The sequence below is a fragment of the Hyla sarda genome, chromosome 1 (assembly GCF_029499605.1).
Source record: "Hyla sarda isolate aHylSar1 chromosome 1, aHylSar1.hap1, whole genome shotgun sequence".
Classification (NCBI taxonomy): domain Eukaryota; kingdom Metazoa; phylum Chordata; class Amphibia; order Anura; family Hylidae; genus Hyla; species Hyla sarda.
In genome coordinates this window covers 92,411,762-92,435,379 of record NC_079189.1, presented here as the reverse complement: position 1 = coordinate 92,435,379, position 23,618 = coordinate 92,411,762, and the positions used below count along the sequence as shown (strand labels likewise).

At 44.6% G+C, this 23,618-nt stretch overlaps 1 protein-coding gene across 1 annotated transcript; it reads right to left on the bottom strand.

Moving 5' to 3' along the window:
• PAICS (phosphoribosylaminoimidazole carboxylase and phosphoribosylaminoimidazolesuccinocarboxamide synthase) lies at window positions 1–23,618 on the bottom strand. Its single transcript, XM_056557975.1, has 10 exons — window positions 23,466–23,618; window positions 23,204–23,240; window positions 11,682–11,879; window positions 9,459–9,637; window positions 9,183–9,362; window positions 7,643–7,756; window positions 7,380–7,463; window positions 1,665–1,845; window positions 475–633; window positions 1–385 (listed from the first exon to the last, which is right to left on the bottom strand). The coding sequence occupies exons 2-10, from the start codon at window positions 23,217–23,219 to the stop codon at window positions 219–221; spliced, it is 1,278 nt and encodes a 425-aa protein (XP_056413950.1). The 5' UTR covers window positions 23,220–23,240; window positions 23,466–23,618; the 3' UTR covers window positions 1–218.

Below are 23,618 nucleotides of genomic sequence, written 5' to 3'. Positions count from 1 at the left end.
CAGCATGAGGATTTAATGGCAGACATCAGCACGATCACTGATGTCTGCCATTACCAGCAGGTCCCTGGCTGCTGGTAGCAGCTGCGACCTGCCACACATGATGTGAGCACTGGTCCGATGCTCGCGTCATGTACAGGACATAAATGTCCTGGTGCGTTAAGTACCACCGCATCAGGACATACATTTACATCCTGTGTTAATGGTTATGAGGAGCATGGTTACATGCTGCATTGTCTCAGCTTGGCATCTGCTTGCTTCAGAGAGATCCAGGTATTCAGGGTACAGGAGCGAAGCTTAGACCAAATCAAGTGATTGTTCAATCCAAAGATTTGCGCTGCAAATTGAGCCGCTGCCTCTGGAGACAACACTGTTGAACATCCAAGCCCTAGAAAACAAAAAGGGCACAGAATACATTCATTTCTAGGTTACATATACTGATACAAGATTACATCGTTGTTCAGATTATTCCCTTACCACTGGGCATTCGCAGAGATGACCAGACATCCTGTGCTCCCCAATCTGCAGTTAGAGGTGGGCAGTTAATAACTGGATAAGCTGTGTTTCCAGAAAGGACAGGACCCAAACCATTGCTTCTACCAGCAACAGCAACAAAAACCGTGGGAATGCTGTCTCCTACAATAAACACAAAATGAGTCAGTGTAACAGCATAAGCACATCACAACGTCTAACACTTAGTAGTTGGGTAATTGTTAATGTTTCAGTTGTCACCTTTTAGTGACTGGCGTATTTGGGATTTAAGTCCCACTATGTGATCACTTGATAACTAGTGTAATACACTGCAAGACAAGCTGAAAGTCTTAAGGGAACCTGTCAGATTTTATATAATGTTATCTATGGTAAAATCATATCCTCCCCATTCCTGTAGGCAGGAATGTCCCCTGGAATGGTGAGGAAGATTACGTTAGAAAGCATCCCCCACCGGCCCCATAAGAAGTCCCCTGGGTGGAGAGTTATGTTTTCCCTAGTTATAACTTCTCCAGCTATAATTAAACACCCCCCTCAGTGGGACTGACAACCCAGCCATGGCCTGTGTCAGTGCTCTGCCCTTTGTGCTTAGGGGGCACAATTACCGGGACTATGGCCCATATTTATCAAACTGAGGAAAAAAAAATTTAAATAGAGTTTCCCATAACAAGCAATCACAGCTCAGCTAACAAGCTCTGGTAAAGTGAAAGCTGAGCTGTGATTGGTTGTTGTGGGAAAACCATTTCTCAGTTTAATATAGGCCTATGTGAGTTTAGCTCCCCACCCAGGAAACTACCGTACTTACAGGTCCAGCAGGGGACACTTTCTAACTTTATATCTTCTCCATTCCTGCTGGCAGGAATGTCTCCCACGGATGAAGTTGTTTACTATATATAACACCTTGCCATGTGTTATATGGTAAAATACGACAGGTTTCCTTTACCTCCACCGCTAGCTGCCATAACTGATTTAGCATGTTTTCACAGGGAACGGTGCATGCCAAACAGGGATTTAAACAGGCGGCTGATACCAGTGACCATTTGTATGGCCTCAGCTCTTCAGCCAACACAGCCTTGGGAAAGAAAGGGAAAAAAAAAAAAAAAAAACCACCTCACTTTGAGCCAGAACTAATTTTTCCATTCAGCGAGCCATATGAGGGGGAGGTGGTGTGTATTTACCTTCATACTCAGCCTTGATCCTTAGAGTTTCATCAGGTCCCTTGTGAGCAGATGTCACCCTCAGTTCGCATGAAATGCCGTAGTTTGAACAGGACTTCTTAATTTTTTCACAGTGCACTAAATCAGAAATTGACCCCATCAACACAACAACCCTTCCTTGGCTTTCACTTGTCAGAAGGAGCTGGGAAGATACAATTATGAAGGCAAAATTAAAGCAAAAGGCGAGTCAAAGACATGGGCTTATCACTTCTATTGCCATTCTCTGCTACAATGCACAGATATGATTCTGGTTTCCAAACAAGAATTTGTAGAGCATGGGATGGACCTGAAAGGCAAAGGAAGTATTGAAACCACCAGTTTTCTGGTTCCATATTAAGAGCGAAAGCTACATTTACATTTCATATTATCCCCACAGCAGCGGGTTAATTATTTTTATTTAACTTTTCTGGCTAAGCATGTGCAGAGACACTGGTTAGAGCATGGAATTTAACATTTGAGCAAAATGTACTCCAGTGACTGCCTGGCATAAGGATGTGAAAGATTTTTTGCACTATCCAGGGGTGTCATTTGTGCTCATTTATGAAATGACGTGCACCACATGATGAGTTTTGTGCAGCAACTGGGAAAACCTACACACTTTAGTAGCAGGTTTCTCATTGTTAGGCTAAGATTCCATCAAGGTTTTTCATTCAAAAACGCTGATAACATCCGTTTTGCCGCACAGCGTTTTTTTTCTGTGAAAAAAGTTGCGGGCGGATGTTAGCTGCAAGTCAATAGTGAACTGAAAAATGCAAGATCCCCTTGCGTTTCAGTTAGTTTAATCCTTTGGGAGTTTTTCAGCTTTTTGGCTCCTTGGCAAAAACGCTCTCGTTTAGACTATTGAATTGTTTTTTTGCGAAAATCTTGGCGTTTCTTGAAGAAAAATATTAAAAAAAAAAGGTTTTAGCGGTTTTTTGCAGGTGGTTTTTTTGTTATGGAGTTTGTATTTGGTAGTTAAATTTTGTTTAACATTTTTAGGTAGTAATACTACTCCCAGCATGGAACACTGTTCCATGATGGGAGTAGTACATGTACTAATTGACAGATTGCCCGGTGTCACTTCTGACATGTTGCGATCCTCCTGTATAATGTCCCAACCGGCCGCATCTATACATTATACAGGAGGATTGCAGCAGGTGTCAGGAGTGACCCCCCGCTGTGATCTGTCCTTAACTGCAGGTACTACTCCTAACATTGAGCACTCTGCTCCATGCTGGGAGCTGTAGTACCTGCAGATACAATAGACAGATCGCAACAGGTGTCAGAAATGACATGCTGCTATCTGTATTAAAAGGAGTAGTCCGGCACGCACTTCTCATTTTATCCCGTCCAGGCTTCCAAATAAAAGAAAATACACTCTTACCTGCCAACGAGCCCCCGGAGCTCCGGTACACGTATTCGGTCCCCGGGCTGTATTCTTACTTCCTGTTAGCCTGGCACGTCACACGAAGCTTCAGCCTATCACTGGCCGAGGCGGGACATTGCTGCGGCCGGTGATAGCCCGGCACGTCACACGGAGCTTCAGCCTAACAGGAAGTAAGAAGAATACAGCCCGGGGACCAAACACCTGTACCGGAGTGTAACAGACTTCCGGGGGCTCGTTGGCAGGTAAGAAAGTGTTTTCTTTTATTTTGCAGCCCAGACGGGATAAAATAAAAAAAGTGCGCGCCGGACTACTCCTTTAATGAAGGTACTACAGCACCCAGCATGGAGCAGAGTGTGCTCAATGTTAGGAGTAGTAGTACCTGCAGTTAAGGACAGACCACAGCATGTGTCACTTCTGACACCTATTGCGAAGTGGCTCTATACAGCACTCACATCTCTGCACTACCCTCCGGGCCAGCCATTAATATGAATAGAATTCACATCACTGATTCATATTTCCTGCTGAGAGCGAGGATTGGCTGCCACCACCCGGAATATATATGTATGAATATAGTATGGTCTATTAGTACAGGTACTACTACTCCATCAGTCTGTTTCAGGCTGGGAGTAGTACTAAAAGTAAAGATCGAAGTGAAACCTTATTAAACAATAAAAAAATATTTTTACATTTAACCTCTTAAGGACGCAGAGCGTACCTGGGGCCCGTTCCCGGTCTGTAACACGTGACCCTGCATCAGTGGGTCAGTCCTGGCAGCTAATGAAAGTCGGGACCCTGGGCTAATAGTGTGCGGCACGCTATTAACTCTTTAGATGCGGCGTCTAAACAAAAAAAAATAAAAACTTTTTTTAAAAAAAACTCTCGGCAGCTCAGTCGGGCTGATCAGGACCATTGCGGTGAAGTCGCGATGTCCCGATCAACTAGAACGCGAGTGGAGTGCCCGTTACCTGCCTCCGATGCGTCCAATCGGCGATTGATTGCTCCAAGCCTGAAAGCTAGGCTTGAGCAATTGACTACCAATAACACTGATCATTGCCATTTTACTGCGAAAAAAAAAAATCCGATCAATACCGTTAAAAACCTTCAGATCACGGCGCAAGAAATGAGCCCTCATACCGCCCTATATGTGGAAAAATTAAAAGCGTTATTATAGAGGTTATGATTTTTTTCCCAGAAGTAGGGTATCATTTACTCTTGTGGACCTACAGAAGAGGTTATTTTTAACGAAAAATGCACTGCATAGAAACAGAAGCCCCCAAAATTACAAAATGGCATTTTCTCCAATTTTGTCGCACAAAGAATTTTCCATTTCGCCGTGGATTTTTTGGTAAAATGACCAATGTCACTGCATAGTAGAATTGGTGGTGCAAAAAATAAGCCATCATATGGAATTTTAGGTGCAAAATTAAAAGGGTTATGATTTTTAAAAATTGAGAAATGAAAGTGGAAAACCCTGAGTCCTTAAGAGGTTAACCCCTTAACGACTCAGCCCATTTTGGCCTTAAGGACTCAGACAATTTAATTTTTACGTTTTCATTTTTTCCTCCTCGCCTTCTAAAAATCATAACTCTTTTATATTTTCATCCACAGACTAGTATGAGGGCTTTTTTTTGCGTGACCAGTTGTCCTTTGTAATGACATCACTCATTATATCATAAAATGTATGCCGCAACCAAAAAACACTATTTTTGTGGGGAAATTAAAACGAAAAACGCAATTTTGCTAATTTTGGAAGGTTTTGTTTTCACGCCGTACAATTTATGGTAAAAATGACATGTGTTCTTTATTCTGAGGGTCAATACGATTAAAATGATACCCATTATTATATACTTTTATATTATTGTTGCGCTTAAAAAAAAATCAAACTTTTTAACCAAATTAGTACGTTTATAATCCCTTTATTTTGATGACCTCTAACTTTTTTATTTTTCCGTATAAGTGGCGGTATGGGGGCTCATTTTTTGCGCCATGATCTGTACTTTTTTTTGATACCACATTTGCATATAAAAAACTTTTAATACACTTTTTATAATAAAATGTATTAAAAAAGTAGGAATTTTGGACTTTTTTTTTTTCGTTCACGCCGTTCACCGTACGGGATCATTAACATTTTATTTTAATAGTTCGGACATTTACGCACACGGCGATACCAAATATGTCTATAAAAAATGTTTTTTACGCTTTTTGGGGTAAAATAGGAAAAAAACGGACGTTTTACTTTTTTATTGGGGGAGGGGATTTTTCACTTATTTTTTACTTTTACATTTTTTTTTTTTTTTTTTTTTTTACACTTGAATAGTCCCCATAGGGGACTATTCATAGCAATACCATGATTGCTAATACTGATCTGTTCTATGTATAGGACATAGAACAGATCAGTATTATCGGTCATCTCCTGCTCTGGTCTGCTCGATCACAGACCAGAGCAGGAGACGCCGGGAGCCGCACGGAGGAAGGAGAGGGGACCTCCGTGCGGCGTTATGAATGATCGGATCCCCGCAGCAGCGCTGCGGGCGATCCGATCGTTCATTTAAATCGCGAACTCCTGCAGATGCCGGGATCTGTATTGATCCCGGCACCTGAGGGGTTAATGGCGGACGCCCGCGAGATCGCGGGCGTCGGCGGGTCCCTGGCTGCGATCAGCAGCCGGGATCAGCCGCGCATGACACGGGCATCGCTCCGATGCCCGCGGTTATGCTTAGGACGTAAATGTACGTCCTGGTGCGTTAAGTACCACCTCACCAGGACGTACATTTACGTCCTGCGTCCTTAAGGGGTTAAGGACCCGGGGTTTTTCCGTTCTTTAAATTTTGCACCTAAAAATCCATATGGCGGCTTATTTTTTTTGCGCCACCAATTCTGCTTTTGTAATGACGTCAGTCATTTTACCCAAAAATCTATGGCGAAACGAAAAAAAAAAAATCATTGTGAGACAATTTAAAAACAAACGCCATTTTGTAACTTTTGGGGGCTTCCGTTTCTACACAGTGCATTTTTCGGTAAAAATGACACCTTATCTTCATTCTGTAGGTCCATACGGTTAAAATGATACCCTACTTCTATAGGTTTTAATTTGTCGTACTTCTAGAAAAAATCCTAACTAAATGCAGGAAAATGTATACGTTTAAAATTGTCATATTCTGACCCCTATAACTTTATATTTCTGCGTATGGGGTGGTATGAGGGCTCATTTTTGCGCCGTGATCTGAACTTTTTAGCAGTACCACTTTTGCATTGATAGGATTTATTGATCGCTTTATTCATTTTCTCATGATCTAAAATGACAAAAAAAATGCACTTTTGGACTTTTGAATTTTTTTGCGTACGCCATTGACCGTGCGGTTTAATTAACAATATATTTTTATAATTCGGACACTTCCGCACGCGGTGATACCACGTTTATTTTTATTTACACTTTATGGGAAGGGGGGGGTGATTCAAACTTTTAATAGGGGAGGTGTTAAATGATTTTTATTCACTCATTTTTTTGCAGTGTTATAGCTCCCATAGGGACCTATAGCATTGCACACACTGATCTTTTATATTTATCAGTGATTTCTCATAAGAAACCACTGATCAATGATTTTGCCGCTTGACTGCTCATGCCTGGATCTCAGGCACTGAGCAGGCATTCGGCGATCGGACAGCGAGGAGGCAGGTAGGGATCATCCAGCTGTCTTGTAAGCTGTTTGGGATGGCGCGATTTTGCCGCAGCGATCCCGAACAGCTCCCTGAGCTAACCGGCATGGTTTCACCTTCACTTCAGACGCGCCGTTCAACTTTTAATGCTGCGTCTAAAGGGTTAATAGCACGTGGCTCCACAATCAATGCTGCGCTCTATTAGCAACGGGTCCCGGCCGTGGCCCCGCGTTATAGATCGGGAGCGGACTCAGACAAAAACCGCCAGCGAAAACCAGTGGTAGTTTTTCTGGCTTTTAGGCCCATGAAAAAATATAAAAAAAAAAAAATTAAATCTCAGTGGAATCCTGCATATTTTTTGCTGCAGTAAAGACACTCCTGTATCCCAGCCGGACCCAATCTCATTCATTTGAATGAGCGGACCAGCTTCAAATAGTGGCTCATTTTTGCCCCGTATCCGGTTTTCTTATTGGGCCTAAAACCATTGTGTACCATGGCCGGCCACATAACCGACTCCGGTCGGCTCATTCAAATGAATGACATTGGAGCCAGGTCCCCGTATGTTAAAGACTTAGTGTGAACCCAGCCTAAGGAGGAGAAAAAAAAAAAAGCTTATGATAAATCTCAGCTTGCCCATAATGTACTTCAGTTACCTCAACTTTATCTGCAACCCACTCAAAGTTTCTTTTCACCATCTGCATAGCTTCTGGAGTAATCTCCTTCAGATCTCGGTAAGTCTAGAGAGAAGACACAAGTGACAAGTTAGCTGTAACTATGCCATCTGTCAAGTCTGCTCAAGAACTATCATTCATAAGTACCATTTAACTGAAGTACTGAAACCTATACAGGTAAAAGTAGTAAAACACTGGTTGCTACAAGGCATCACTTTACTGTATGTTGAAAATAAGATAAATACCTGTTTATCCTTCTGCTGGGTCTTATCTCCTGCGGGCCAAAGACGCCAGGAATCATTATCAATCACATCAGCAAGGACAATTTCTTTTTTGGTCACGTCCACACCAAATTCAATCTGATTTAAGAGAACATTACATTATATTTTTTTAATTTAACCCCTTAAGGACTCAGCCCATTTTGGCCTTAAGGACTCAGACAATTTAATTTTTACATTTTCATTTTTTCCTCCTCGCCTTCTAAAAATCATAACTCTTTTATATTTTCATCCACAGACTAGTATGAGGGCTTGTTTTTTGCGCGACCAGTTGTCCTTTGTAATGACATCACTCATTATATCATAAAATGTATGGCGCAACCAAAAAACACTATTTTTGTGGGGAAATTAAACCGAAAAACGCAATTTTGCTAATTTTGGAAGGTTGTTTTCACGCCGTACAATTTCTGGTAAAAATGACATGTGTTCTTTATTCTGAGGGTCAATACGATTAAAATGATACCCATTATTATATACTTTTATATTATTGTTGCGCTTAAAAAAAAAATCAAACTTTTTAACCAAATTAGTACGTTTATAATCCCTTTATTTTGATGACATAACTTTATTTTTCCGTATAAGCGGCGGTATGAGGGCTCATTTTTTGCGCCATGATCTGTACTTTTTTTTGATACTACATTTGTATATAAAAACTTAATACATTTTTTATAATTTTTTTTTAATAAAATTTATTAAAAAAGTAGGAATTTTGGACTTTTTTATTTTTTTTCGTTCACGACGTTCACCGAACGGGATCATTAACATTTTATTTTAATAGTTCGGACATTTACGCACGCGGCGATACCAAATATGTCTATAAAAAGAGTTTACGCTTTTTGGGGGTAAAATAGGAAAAACGGACGTTTTACTTTTTTATTGGGGGAGGGGATTTTTCACTCTTTTTTTACTTTTACATATTTTTTTTTTTTTTTTTTTTTTTACACTTGAATAGTCCCCATAGGGGACTATTCATAGCAATACCATGATTGCTAATACTGATCTGTTCTATGTATAGGACATAGAACAGATCAGTATTATCGGTCATCTCCTGCTCTGGTCTGCTCGATCACAGACCAGAGCAGGAGACGCCGGGAGCCGCACGGAGGAAGGAGAGGGGACCTCCGTGCGGCGTTATGAATGATCGGATCCCCGCAGCGGCGCTGCGGCCGATCCGATCGTTCATTTTAATCGCGAACTGCCGCAGATGCCGGGATCTGTATTGATCCCTGCACCTAAGGGGTTAATGGCGGACGCCCGCGAGATCGCGGGCGTCGGCCATTGCCGGCGTGTCCCTGGCTGCGATCAGCAGCTGGGATCAGCCGCGCATGACACGGGCATCGCTCCGATGCCCGCGGTTATGCACAGGACGTAAATGTACGTCCTGGTGCGTTAAGTACCACCTCACCAGGACGTACATTTACGTCCTGCGTCCTTAAGGGGTTAAACAAGTTCTACTTGTTTAAATTAGAAATGTAAGGCTGACCACCACATCATACACATGTCTTACCTTCATGTCCACTAAAGTGCATTCTTGTTTTGCCCAAGCTTTTTCCAGAATCTCAAAAATGGCCACTGTGGAATGGCTCATGATGTCCACCTCCGCCTGACCAATGACAAGTCCAGCACAGTTTAGTTTTGTGGCAATTAGTTGCTCCTCCGACCACTGAGGGTCATTATTGGCATCATCCTAGAAGAACAGACTCATTTAGGAAATCTATGGAAAAGCCTTAAATCATAAAAGGACATCAACCATCAGGATACAGTACATAGCCTTAGGACAAACCTTGAAAAACATCTCCACTTTGGGGGGATAAAATTTGTATCCTTCCTTGACTCCAGGATTTCTCTTTAGGAAGGAGCCTGTGGCTATTCTCCTACACACCCACTCTATGGGGATCATCTCGCAGTGAGTGGCAATGAATCCAGTTGCACTGCACTTTTTCACGAACGCAGTCTTGATACCTGAGGAGAAAAGGTTAACAAACGAGGAGAAATTTTATTTAGGTACACCACATGATATGTAGACTAGAGCATAGAAAAGACAAGACACACCCACCCCACCAACGCCCCATTCTGCCTTGAGAGTCAAGATACCAAATACTTAACATGCTTACCTTCTGCCAAGTCAACTCCATGTTTTGTACACCGTTAACATTAAGTTTTAAGAAATAACAGGAGGTTTGCAATATACATGCTCCTATTATATGCAGACATCAAGTAATATGGCCCACAGGCTATGTAGTGAGGACACCTAGAGCATTGGAAGATTTCTCACGAGGGAATACCGCTTTCTAGGATATCAGATTTCAACACAGCTGTTCTTCTACAATAGCTTGAGAGGAGCTTTTCCTACGTAAACCCTAAGCTGCCCTATTGAGCAATAAGGTAAAGCATTGCTTCCTATAGCATCCCAAGGCTATGCTATCCACCTATATCCTGAACATGTTAGAGAAGCTGCAACAGTTTGCTATGCAATGAAGAGTGAATATACTTGCCACAGTACTGGAGATCTACACTATATATGCACTGGGTGTGTAGAACATTACAGGAGCATACAGTAAGACTTTTCTGCTAAAATATTTGCTTTCCATATACCACTAAGAAATGTCAATGTCATCCATGTTTCATGTTTGAGTATGGTATGTATTCACATTTTTATTCTTTCAACTACTTCCTCCCATATAACTTGAGACACATACCAAGACAAGTTCAACTACATAGGGTGACCCAAGATTCTTAGATGCTAGTATAGTGACCACTCGACCTACAATGGCCCCGACATACGATCATTTCAACATACGATGGCCTCTCAGAGGCCATCGCATGTTGAAGGCAGCATCAACATACGATGCTTTTGTATGTCAGGGCCATCGTATAAACGGCTATCCTGCAGCGCAGACTGCTTCAGTTGCCGTTGGATAGCCGTTTACGGTGCCTCGTGTGGTCTGCTGACGATCACTTACCTGTCCTCTGGCGCGTCCTCTTCGGGATCCCCTGCATAGTCTGCGCTCTCCATCGTCATCACGTCGCTGTGCACACCGTCCCATCATCCAATAGGAGCGGCGTGCGTAGCGACGTGATGGAGGCGACGGAGAACGAGGATGCCGGGGAAGCAGAGGCCTTGCCGGAGCATCGGGGACACTGACAGCGATGGAGGGCGACATCCAGGGCAGCAGTGACGGTCCGGAGCGGCGGGGACATGCGAGTATCACCTCCAATACCAGTGGTCTTCAACCTGCAGACCTCTAGATGTTGCAAAACTACAACTCCCAGCATGCCCAGACAGCCAACGGCTGTCCGGGCATGCTGGGTGTTGTAGTTTTGCAACATCTGGAGGTCCACAGGTTGAAGACCATTTTCCTATACTTTACATTGCACGGATCCCTCAACATACGATGGTTTCAACAAACGATGGTCCATTTGGAACGGATTACCATCATATGTTGAGGGACCACTGTATTATGATCAGGACCTTAGATTATGTCCTTGCCATCAGTACTGGCTTCAATCACTTGTCAGTGTGATTACAAGCCAAACCGTTACTCCTCCCCTGCCCTTCAGGCCATGATCTATGTAAATCCTTTGTGAATTGTTCCCTTCAAGCTCCACCTCAATCCTTTCTACCTCCATGTTGTAGGTAGTAAAAACCAAAACCACACATTTAATACGTTTTATATATGCATTAGGGAATATCCACTCAGGAGATTCCTTTGCATGAAGGTAACATTAGTGTGAATGGGTTGTCCTTTGACCGAAAAAATTCCAGAAAATTTTGCTGCTGAGATTCAGGCACAGCGAAACAAAGGAACATGTTCTTTTTTGTTGGAATTTCCAGCAGCTTGCATTGTTGTCAATGGTGATGGCGCAGGTCTTTAGGGTCCTAGCCCAATTGATTTTGGTGGCCTGCGCTGCTGACAATCTCTGCCAGTATGGAGATTCCATAGTGTGAACATACCCTTTGTATTTATACAGAAATTCTATATTGAGTATTTGAATCCCATCTTACCAGCTTCTTGCAGCAGTTTGAAGACACAGCTGGTGGTCTTGTTGGAGATGGAAGCCTTCCCTTCCATGTGGTCCTTCCGAGCTGCGTTCCCCGCTGTGATCTGGTCCTTGGACTGCATGAGGACACATCCAGGATGATCCAGGAGCTCATACACCTCCTTAGTTTTACCTTCATTCAACTTCTTGCCAAGTCTCAACTCTGAATGGGAAAGAAGCAGTAACCATTATTATAGTACAGAAATTCTGAATTTAAGAAAACCTTTTCTTATAATGTAGGTAGTTTTAAAATCAGTATCTTCCCAGTAGTGCCTAGCAGCGGAGGAGCTGATCTTACACTTAAAGGGGTTATCCAGGAAAAAACTTTTTTTTATATATCAACTGGCTCCAGAAGGTTAAACAGATTTGTAAATTACTTCTATTAAAAAATCTTGATCCTTTCAGTACTTAGCTTCTGAAGTTGAGATGTTCCTTTCTGTCCAAGTTCTCTCTGATGACACGCGGCCCAGTTTAAAAGCAAATCCCCATAGCAAACCTATTCTACTCTGCAGTTCCCGAGACAAGCAGAGATGTCAGCAGAGAGCACTGTTGCCAGACAGAAAACAACAACTCAACTTCAGCAGCTGATAATTATCGAAAGGATTAAGATTTTTTTAATAGAAGTAATTTACAAATCTTTTAACTTTCTGGAACCAGTTAAAAAAAAAATTAAAAAAAGTTTTTTTTCCTGGAATACCCCTTTAATGAAGTCCCTTCCTCCCAGCGCTCTATTTTACCTATATGTGCAGCAGAGCTGCTTGGGATGAAAACGCTGCAGAGAAACTCCTGGGTTTGGAATAGTTGAATCCTGTCCTGTATGTATATTGGACATGGAATAAGGGGAGTGGACATAAAGTAGTCTTATATTCATGGTGGAGTGTCATAATAGAGCAAATATGGTTTATATGTTTAAAATAAATGTAACCAATAGTGATACACATACACATTTTGTTAGATTAAATTATATACTAAGGGAATCTATGTTGAACACATTGAGGGAATTCACTGTTTTCATAAAGCTAGAAAATGGCAAGATTGTATACTGTTGCAGTCATATATAATGTGGGGACTCCCAAAAAAAAAAAAAAAAAAATCTAATACCGTATATACTCGAGTTTTTCAGCACGATTTTTCGTGCTGAAAACACCCCCCTCGGCTTATGCTCGAGTGAACTCTCCACCCGCAGTGGTCTTCAACCTGCGGACCTCCAGGTTTCAAAACTACAACTCCCAGCAAGCCCTGGCAGCCATCGGCTGTCCGGGCTTGCTGAGAGTTGTAGTTTTGAAACCTCCGGAGGTCCGCAGGTTGAAGACCACTGCGGCCTTCGACATCATCCAGCCCCCCTCACCCCCCTTTAGTTCTGTACAGTACTCACCTCCGCTCGGCGCTGGTCCGGTCCTGCAGGACTGTCCGGAGAGGAGGTGGTCCGGTGGGATAGTGGTTCCGGGCTGCTATCTTCACTGGGGGCGCCTCTTCTCCGCGCTTCGGGCCCGGCACCAGAATAGTCACGTTGCCTTGACAACAACGCAGAGGTGTGTTCATTGCCAACGTACTTCTGCGTCATTGTCAAGGCAACGCCTCTATTCCGGGCCGGAAGCGCGGAGAAGAGGCCTCCCCGGTGAAGATAGCAGCCCGGAACCACTATCCCACCGGACCACCTCCTCTCCGGACAGCCCTGCAGCATCGGACCAGCCCCGAGCGGAGGTGAGTACTGTACAGAACTAAAGGGTGGTGAGAGGGGGCTGGATGATGTCGAAGGCCGCAGTGGTCTTCAACCTGCGGACCTCCGGAGGTTTCAAAACTACAACTCTCAGCAAGCCCGGACAGCCGATGGCTGCCCGGGCTTGCTGGGAGTTGTAGTTTTGAAACCTCTGGAGGTCCGCAGGTTGAAGACCACTGAGGGCGGATGATAAGAGGATGATGAAGGGGGGTGTGGGATGATGAAGGGGGGTGTGGGATGACGAAGGGGGGTGTGGGATGACGACAAGGGGATGATGACAGGTGATGATGAGGGTCTGGATGATGACAGGCGGTGATGATGATGAGGATGTTAATGACGGGTCTGGATGATGACAGGGGGGGGATGATGTATTTCCCACCCTAGGCTTCTACTCGAGTCAATAACTTTTCCTGGGATTTTGGGTTGAAATTAGGGGTCTCGGCTTATACTCGGGTCTGCTTATACTCGAGTATATACGGTATGTAATATATAATTTATATACTAACAAAGTGTACAACAACTGTATGGCAAGAGAGTTAAAGGACAACTACAGCTTAATATACACTTATCACCTATCTACAAGATAGGGGATAAGTGTTTGATTTTGGGGGGTCCGACCGCTGGGACCCCCCCCCCCCCCCCACGATCTCCTGTACAGGGCCGCGGCTCTCCCGTGCAGGGGGCGTGCCTGCCGCAGCATGACGTTGCGGCCGGCACGCCTCCTCCATACATCTCTATGGGAGAGGCAGCATTCGTGCCTCCCTGGCTCCCCCATAGAACTGTATGGGGACAGGGAGGAGACGGGGCGGCGCCCCGTCAGGGAGATCTCGGGGGTCCCAGCGGTCGGACCCCCTGCGATCAAACACTTATCCCCCATATTGTAGATAGGGGATAAGTGTATATTGCGCTGCAGTTGTCCTTTGGCTCAGAAATTCAGATTCCTGAATTCCGCTTAAACAAATCAGTGTGCAAATTCTGCCTTTGAAATCACCACACCTCTGCTGCTGGGGAATGCCTATGTAGAATTCCATTGTGTGAACAAGTATCCACAGTGATGCAAGTGGAATGTAATGCAGAGGAGTAGACCATACAGATTTATCACTCACAATTATGGAAGTGTCGCGACTCCATATTTAAGTCACCCCAGTACACACCATGAGGGGGGGGGGGGTCACCCATAACAACCAAGTTGCTTTAATTTTGTTTTGATTTTTTTTTATATAAAAAGGAACTCTTGTCAGCCTGTTCACCCACACTAAACACAATACACTGGGTTATAATGTGGGTGAACAGGGGTTCACTTAAATGGGCACTGTCCAATACAAATATTTTTTTACAGTATATATTTTAGATCTTTGCAAAACATTGACCTTTCTAATATACGTCATAAGAAAATGTTATTTCCTTTTTATAGAAATCATGGCTTTATCTAAGCTGAAGCACAGGCATGGACCAAGTCCAGTAAGTGAGAGTGGGCTAGCACTCCTGTGTGTCTTAGGCAGGAGAGAACAGAGGAGTGCTAGCCCACCCTCACTTACTGGACTTGGTCCATGCCTGTGCTTCAGCTTGGATAAAGCCATGATTTCTATAAAAAAAAAAAAATATTAAAAATAAAAATCTATGAAGTATATTAGAAAGGTTAATGTTTTGCTAAGATCTACAACATATAAAAAGTATAGTCACACACACACACGGGGTGTGACTCCGCCCACTCAATTTACATATTAATTGTGCAACTCCACTTTACTAGGCTATAGGGGAGGGGCTCTGCCCACTGGATTTACATAATCATTGCCTGACTCCACTTCACTAGGGTGTGGAGTCACAGAATGAATATGCAAGTTAAGTGGGCGGAGCTCCAACCATTTGCTGATTCACTGAATTCAGCAGAGGATCTTCTGGGGACATCTCAGGACCTCCTGGACATATTTGAGTAAGTGATCCCTTGTTGGACTCCTGTTCACCTACACTATAACCCAGTATATTGGGTAAAGTGTGTAAACAGACTGACAGTTTCTCTTTAACCTCTTAACCCTTTAAGGACCCAGCCATTTTACACCTCAGGACCCGGCCATTTTTTGCAATTCTGACCACTGTCACTTTAAACATTAATAACTCTGGAATGCTTTTAGTTATCATTCTGATTCCGAGATTGTTTTTTCGTGACATATTCTACTTTAACATAGTGGTAAAATTTTGTGGTATCTTGCATCCTTTCTTGGTGAAAAATCCCAACATTTTATGAAAAATTTGAAAATTTTGCATTTTTTTTAACTTTGAAGCTCTCTGCTTGTAAGGAAAATGGATATTCCAAATAATTTTTTTTTTTATTCACATATACAATATGTCTATTTTATGTTTGCATCATAAAATTTACGTGTTTTTACTTTTGGAAGTCACCAGAGGGCTTCAAAGTTCAGCAGCAATTTTCCAATTTTTCACAAAATTTCCAAACTCACAATTTTTCATGGACCAGTTCAGGTTTGAAGTGGATTTGAAGGGTCTTCATATTAGAAATACCCCACAAATGACCCCATTATAAAAACTGCACCACCCAGAGTATTCAAAATGACATTCAGTCCGCGTTTTAACCCTTTAGGTGTTTCACAGGAATAACAGCAAAGTGAAGGAGAAAATTCACAATCTCCATTTTTTACACTCGCATGTTCTTGTAGACCCAATTTTTGAATTTTTACAAGGGGAAAAAGGAGAAAATGTATACTTATATTTGTAGCCCAATTTCTCTCGAGTAAGCACATACCTCATATGTCTATGTAAAGTGTTCGGTGGGCGCAGTAGAGGGCTCAGAAGCGAAGGAGCGACAAGGGGATTTTGGAGAGTACGTTTTTTTGAAATGGTTTTTGGGAGGCATGTTGCATTTAGGAAGCCCCTATGGTGCCAGAACAGCAAAAATCCCCCACATGGCATACCATTTTGGAAACTAGACCCCTTGAGGTACGTAACAAGGAATAAAGTGAGCCTTAATACCCCACAGGGGTTTCACGACTTTTGCATATGTAAAAAAATAAAAATAAAATTTCACTAAAATGTGTGTTTCCCCCCAAATTTCACATTTTTGCAAGGGTTAATAGCAGAAAATACCCCCCAAACATTGTAACCCCATCTCTTCTGAGTATGAAGGTACCCCATAAGTTGACCTGAGGTGTACTATGGGTGAACTACAGTGCTCAGAAGAGAAGGAGTCATATTTGGCTTTTTGAGAGCAAATTTTGCTCGGGGGCATGTCGCATTTAGGAAGCCCCTATGGTGCCAGGACAGCAAAAAAAAAACACATGGCATACCATTTTGGAAACTAGACCCCTTGTGGAACGTAACAAGAAATAAAGTGAGCCTTAATACCCCACAGGGGTTTCACGACTTTTGCATACGTAAAAAAATAAAAATAAAATTTCACTAAAATGTGTGTTTCCCCCCAAATTTCACATTTTTGCAAGGGTTAATAGCAGAAAATACCCCCCAAAATTTGTAACCACATCTCTTCTGATTATGGAGGTACCCCATAAGTTGACCTGAAGTGCACTATGGGCGAACTACAATGCTCAGAAGAGAAGGAGTCATATTTGGCTTTTTGAGAGCAAATTTTGCTCGGGGGGCATGTCGCATTTAGGAAGCCCATATGGTGCCAGGACAGCAAAATAACCCCCACATGGCATACCATTTTGGAAACTAGACCCCTTGAGGAACGTAACAAGGCATAAAATGAGCATTTACCCCCCACTGGTGTCTGTCATATCTTTGGAACAGTGGGCTGTACAACATTTTTAATTTGCACAGCCCACTGTTCCAAAGATCTGTCAGACACCTGTGGGGGGTAAATTCTCACTGCACCCCTCATTACATTCCGTGAGGGGTGTAGTTTCCGAAATGGGGTCACATGTGGGGTTTTGTTTTTTTTGCGTTTGTCAAAACCGCTGTAACAATCAGCCACCCCTGTGCAAATCACCTCAAATGTACATGGTGCACTCTCCCTTCTGGGCCTTGTTGTGCGCCCCCAGAACACTTTACGCCCACATATGGGGTATCTCCGTACTCGGGAGAAATTGTGTTACAAATTTTGTGGCGCTTTTTTCCCCTTTACCTCTTGTCAAAATGAAAAGTATAGGGCAACACCAGCATGTTAGTGTAAAAAGTTTATTTTTTTACACTAACATGCTGGTGTAGACCCCAACTTCACCTTTTCATAAGGGGTGAAAGGAGAAAAAGACCCCCAAGATTTGTTAGTCAATTTTTCCCGAGTACGGCGATACCCCATATGTGTCCCTAAACTGTTGCCTTGAAATACCACAGGGCTCCAAAGTGAGAGCGCCATGCGCATTTGAGGCCTGAATTAGGGATTTGCATAGGGGTGGACATAGGGGTATTCTACGCCAGCGATTCCCAAACAGGGTGCCTCCAGCTGTTGCAAAACTCCCAGCATGCCTGGACAGTCAACGGCTGTCTGGCAATACTGGGAGTTGTTTTGCAACAGCTGGAGGCTCCATTTTGGAAACCGTGGCGTACCAGGCGTTTTTCATTTTTATTGGGGAGGGGGGCTGTGTAGGGGTATGTGTATATGTAGTGTTTTTTACTTTTTATTTTATTTTGTGTTAGTGTAGTGTAGTGTTTTTAGGGTACAGTCACACGGCCGGGGGATTACAGCGAGTTTGAGCTGCCGCGCAAAATTTGCTGCATCGCAAACTTGCAGCCTGATACTCACTGTAAGCCCCCTGCCCATGTGAGTGTACCCTGTACATTCACAGGGGGGGGGCCTCCAGCTGTTGCAAAACTACTACTCCCAGCATGCCTGAGAATGTTTGGGAGTTGTGGTTTTGCAACAGCTGGAGGCACACGGGTTGGGAAACACTGAGTTAGGAAACAATGTTTCCCAACCAGTGTGCCTCCAGCTGTTGCAAAACCACAACTCCCAAACATTCTCAGGCATGCTGGGAGTAGTAGTTCGGCAACATCTTTAGAGCCAGATGTTGCCGAACTACAACTCCCAGCATGCTTGGAGTTGTAGTTTTGCAACATCTGGGGGACTACAGTTTGCAGACCACTAATACAGTGGTTCCCAATCTGTGCCCTTCCAGATGTTGCAAAACTACAACTCCCAGTATGCCAAAACTGTCCAGGCATGCTGGGAGTTGTAGTTCTGCAACATCTGAAGGGCCAGATGTTACAGCACTACAACTCCCAGCATGCCTGGACAGTAAGGGCATGCTGAGGATGTGTAGTTTTGCAACATCTGGAAGGGCACAGTGGTCTCCAAACTGTGGACCTCCAGATGTTGCAAAACTGCAACTCCCAGCATGCCCAGACGCCAAGGGCTGTCTGGGCATGCTGGGAGTTGCAGTTTACAGGGTCCTATTACAGCAATGCATGTCGCTTTACGGCGACGTGCATTGCTGTAAAGGGCCCGACCGCGGCTGAAGATCTACTCACCTGTCGCCGCTGCCGCCGTCTTCATCGTCTGGATCCGGGTCTTCAGGGACGAGGTAAGTACCGGGGCCGGTCCCCAGCACTCCCCCGTCCCCCGCCGCGTCCTCCGGTCTTCCTCCCGTCCTCTCCGGACTTTCAGGGGCCGGGCAGGACGGGAGGAAGTAACCGCCCCCCCTCCTGCGATTGGTCGGTTAACTAACCGACAGATCGCAGGGGATCGGAGGAGGTGGCCGGCTTGCCACCTCGCTCCGATACTCCAGCATGGTCCTGGCTGTCTGTGACAGCCGGGATCATGCGAAATTACCGGGCGGTCGGGTTCCAGAGACCCGATCAGCCCGGTATCGCCGCAGATCGCAAGGGCGATTTCCCTTGCGATTTGCGGCGATCGCCGACATGGGAGGCCTACATGGCCCCCCTCGGCGTTTGCCCTGGATGCCTGCTGAAGGATTTCAGCAGGCATCCAGTTCCGATCTCTGCCCGGCGAGCGGCAGAGACCGGAAAACGCCATGACGTATGCATACGTCATGGGTCCTTAAGACCCAGGGTGTGAAGACGTATGCATACGTCATGGGTCCTGAACAGGTTAAAGCAGGGCGTACCTGTATAGCCCTGTATGTGGAAAAATAAAAGTTGTAGGGGTCAGAAGATGACAATTTCAAAGGAAATCTGTCACCTGCACTAACCTGTCGGTACCAACAGAGCGCAGGCGACACTGATGACAGTGGTACTAACCTTGTCCCGTCCCATGCAGCAGATCTCCAGTAATCTTCAGCTCCAGCCCAGGCGGAGCTTAGAGACGTCACCACTGCTGCAAGCCCCCAGCAGAGAGCAGCAGGGGCGGAGCTTAGTGACATCACTAAGCTCCACCTGTGCCCCAAGCTGGAGCTAACGGACAGGATTACCTGGAACGGGGCAAGGCGAGTACAGTTGTCAGTGTCACCTGCACTGTGTCTGTACCAACAGGTTAGTGCAGGTGACAGATTTCCTTTAACCCCTTAAGGACATAGGGCGTATCCATACGCCCCCGTTTCCAAGTCCTTAAGGACCGAGGGCGTATGGATACGCCCTGAGCATTTCCGGCCCCCACCGCTAGCCGGAGGGCAGCCGGATGCCTGCTGAAATCGTTCATTCTGTCCCCCCATGTCTGCGATTGCCGCAGATCGCTGGACAATTCAGTCCAGCGATCTGCGGCGGATTCCGGGTCAATCGGGTCTCCAGTGACCCGGAATTACTGGCTGATCGGGGCAGTCAGAGACGGCCCCGAACAGCCAGAGTCTGCAGGAGTGAGGTGGCACTGGTGCCACCTCACGATCGCCCTGATTCGTCGGCCGGATTACCGGCCGACCAATCAGGGCGCCTGCTGCGGGTGTCACTCCCGCAACCTGCTCCGCCCCTCTTCCGGAGGACGTGAGCGGGAAGACGACCCCCGGTGCTGGGGACCCCGATCCCCGGCGTCCCTGTTGGGATCGGGGCCCCAGGAGCGACAGCGGCGGCGAGGGACAGTCCTGCAATGTGGATCGCTGGAGGTAAGTGACAGCCTCCTGCTGTTGCTTAGCAACAGCTCCCAGCATGCAACAAGGGCATGCTGGGAGCTGTAGTTATGCAACAGCAGGAGGCAGACCACCACAACTCCCAGCATGCCCTTATGGGCATGCTGGGACTTGTAGTTTTGCAACAGCTGGAGGCACATTCTTTCTATGGAAAAGTGTACCTTCAGCTGTTGTGTAACTACAACTCCCAGCTTGCACAATCAGCTAAAGTGCATGCTGGGAGTTGTAGTGGTGCATCTGGTGGTTGCATAACTACAACTCCCAGCATGCCCGTTGGCTGTCGGTGACTGCTGAGAGTTGTAGTTTTGCAACAGCTGAAGGCACACTGAGTTAAGTAGTAAACCAGTGTGTCTCCAGCTGTTGCATAACTACAACCCCAGCATCCCCAGCCAAAGTAGTATGCCTCCGGCTGTTGCATAACTACAAGACCCATCATGCCCTTCCGCTGTCCGTACATGCTGGGAGTTGTAGTTTTGCAACAGCTGGATGTTTTAGGTAAAAAAAAAAATTTTTTTTTTTACATATGCAAAAGTCGTGAAACACCTGTGGGGTATTAAGGTTCACTTTACCCCTTGTTACGTTCCCTGAGGGGTCTAGTTTCCAAAATGGTATGCCATGTGTGTTTTTTTGCTGTTCTGGTACCATAGGGGCTTCCTAAATGTGACATGCCCCCCAAAAACCATTTGACGCTCCTTCCCTTCTGAGCCCTCTACTGCGCCCGCTGAACACTTTACATAGACATATGAGGTATGTGCTTACTCGAGAGAAATTGGGTTTCAAATACAAGTAAAAATTCTCTCCTTTTTACCCCTTGCAAAAATTCAAAAATTGGGTCTACAAGAACATGAGTGTAAAAAAATGAAGATTTTGAATTTTCTCCTTCACTTTGCTGCTATTCCTGTGAAACACCTAAAGGGTTAATACACTTACTGAATGTCATTTTGAATACTTTGGGGGGTGTAGTTTTTATAATGGGGTCATTTATGGGGCATTTCTAATATGAAGGCCCTTCAAATCCACTTCAAACCTGAACTGGTCCATGAAAAATAGCAAGTTCGAAAATTTTGTGAAAAATTTCAAAATTGCTGCTGAACTTTGAAGCCCTCTGGTGTCTTCCAAAAGTAAAAACTCATAAATTTTATGATGCAAACAAAGTAGACATATTGTATATGTGAACCCAAAAAAAATTTTGAATATCCATTTTCCTTACAAGCAGAGAGCTTCAAAGTTAGAAAAATGCTAAATTTTCATTTTTCTCATCAAATTTGGTGATTTTTCACCAAGAAAGGATCCAAGTTACCATAAAATTTTACCACTAAGTTAAAGTAGAATATGTCACGAAAAAACAATCTCAGAATCAGAATGATAACTAAAAGCATTCCAGAGTTATTAATGTTTAAAGTGACAGTGGTCAGAATTGCAAAAACGCTCCGGTCCTTAAGGTGAAAAAGGGCTCGGTCCTTAAGGGGTTAAACATACTAATTTTGGTGAATATTTTTTTTAAATTTGTAAAATAAAACCCATATAAATTAGGTATTCTTGTGGCCATATGAACCTACAGAATATAAAGGTGTCAATTTTACTGAAGAGTGCTCTGCGAAGAAACAGAAGTCGCTAAAAATTACAAAATTGTTTTTTGTTCAATTTTGTCCCACAATTTTTTTGTTTCGCCATATTTTTGTGAATTGACTGATGCCATTACAAAGTTAAATTGGTGAAGCAAAAAACAAGCCGTTATATACGTCTATAGGTGGATGACTGAAAGTTATGATTTTTAGAAGGTGATTAAACAGAAGTGCAAAAAAAAAAAAAAAGAAACCTCGAGTCCTTAAAGCGTTCCAGTCAGATCCAACAATTTTTTTTTTATATCCTCCAGTACCTAATCCTGACCATGTACATCTAATTTTTATGTGTCTAGCACCTTTTTTATTACACTTTTAGTTTAGCTCACTAGTCTGAATTCCTCTCAAATGGAGGAGGCGTGGCCTCACTTTGCAGGTCTCCGCCCCCTCCCTCAGTATGCTGTCTGCTCACATCTCCCCTAGCATTAGCAAAACTACAACTCCCAGCTTATCCTCACTGACAGTAGCGGGACACAAGCTGACAGTGGGACGATTTTTCCTCCAGCTCTGAGCCCTGCACTGACAGCTGTCAATCAAGGAAGTGTGTCCATGACATAGGTGATGATGATGCATGGACACAGCAGGACTAGTATGTGTCCAAGCAGGCAGACGGGGGGGGCACGCAGTTGTGTGACTGGCTCTCAGTATGAAATACTGAAGATTTTCTAATGAAAGCAATTGCAAAGCCTGTTATGTTGCTATGGGCAACTGCTCCACTCATCCCCCTCCCCTCCTGTAATCCCTGTAGATTTCACAGTTTACACTGAAGAATATGGGGCCCCAGTCACATGGGTTGTGGATTTCTCATGCAAAATCAGAGCCTGGTATCAGACCCCCTCCTGCTGCTAGAGTTAAACCCAGAGCTCCCCAACCAGGGCACCTCCAGTTGTTGCAAGACTACAACTCTCAGCATGTCCAGGCATTCTGGGGGTTGTGGATTAGCAACAGCTGAGGCACCCTGTTTGGAAACACTGATTTAACCCTTGAAATGTGTGCTGTCATTTACTTAGACTACTAAACAGGGCACAGCTCTAACACTGCAGCATCCAGACTGCCCACCCCCAATACCTGGAGCCCCCAGGGGGCAGATGACCACCCACCAGTAGGGTGCACCCTATAGTCACATGCCCGTGCACCACGTGTCCCCCGCACTCACCTCCGCTGGGTTCCATCTTCCTGCTCCAGCCGTACGTCTATAAACAAAAAAAAAAACACAGAACGATCAGTCCGGGGTTCAGCGAGCAGGGGCATGGTGGGACTTGTAGTTCTCCTTCCATAGAGGTGCGTCACTTTTATACACAGGCCCAGCGCTAAGGAGGATAATGGCAGCCGAGCCCCCGGACTATGTGACTGGTGAGAAGGAAGCGGAGTCATGAGGAGACGCACATGGTGTGGGCAGGAGGACAGAGACTACTCACCAACAACGGAACATAAAAAGGAAGCAAACTGAGGACAACGCTGAGGAGGGAAGCCTTCAATAAAGGAGGGCTGACGCCCCGCCCACCGGCACCGACCAATCACACACAGCCCAAATACTAATTGACATCCGCGTCCGCTCCTCCCCTCGGCTC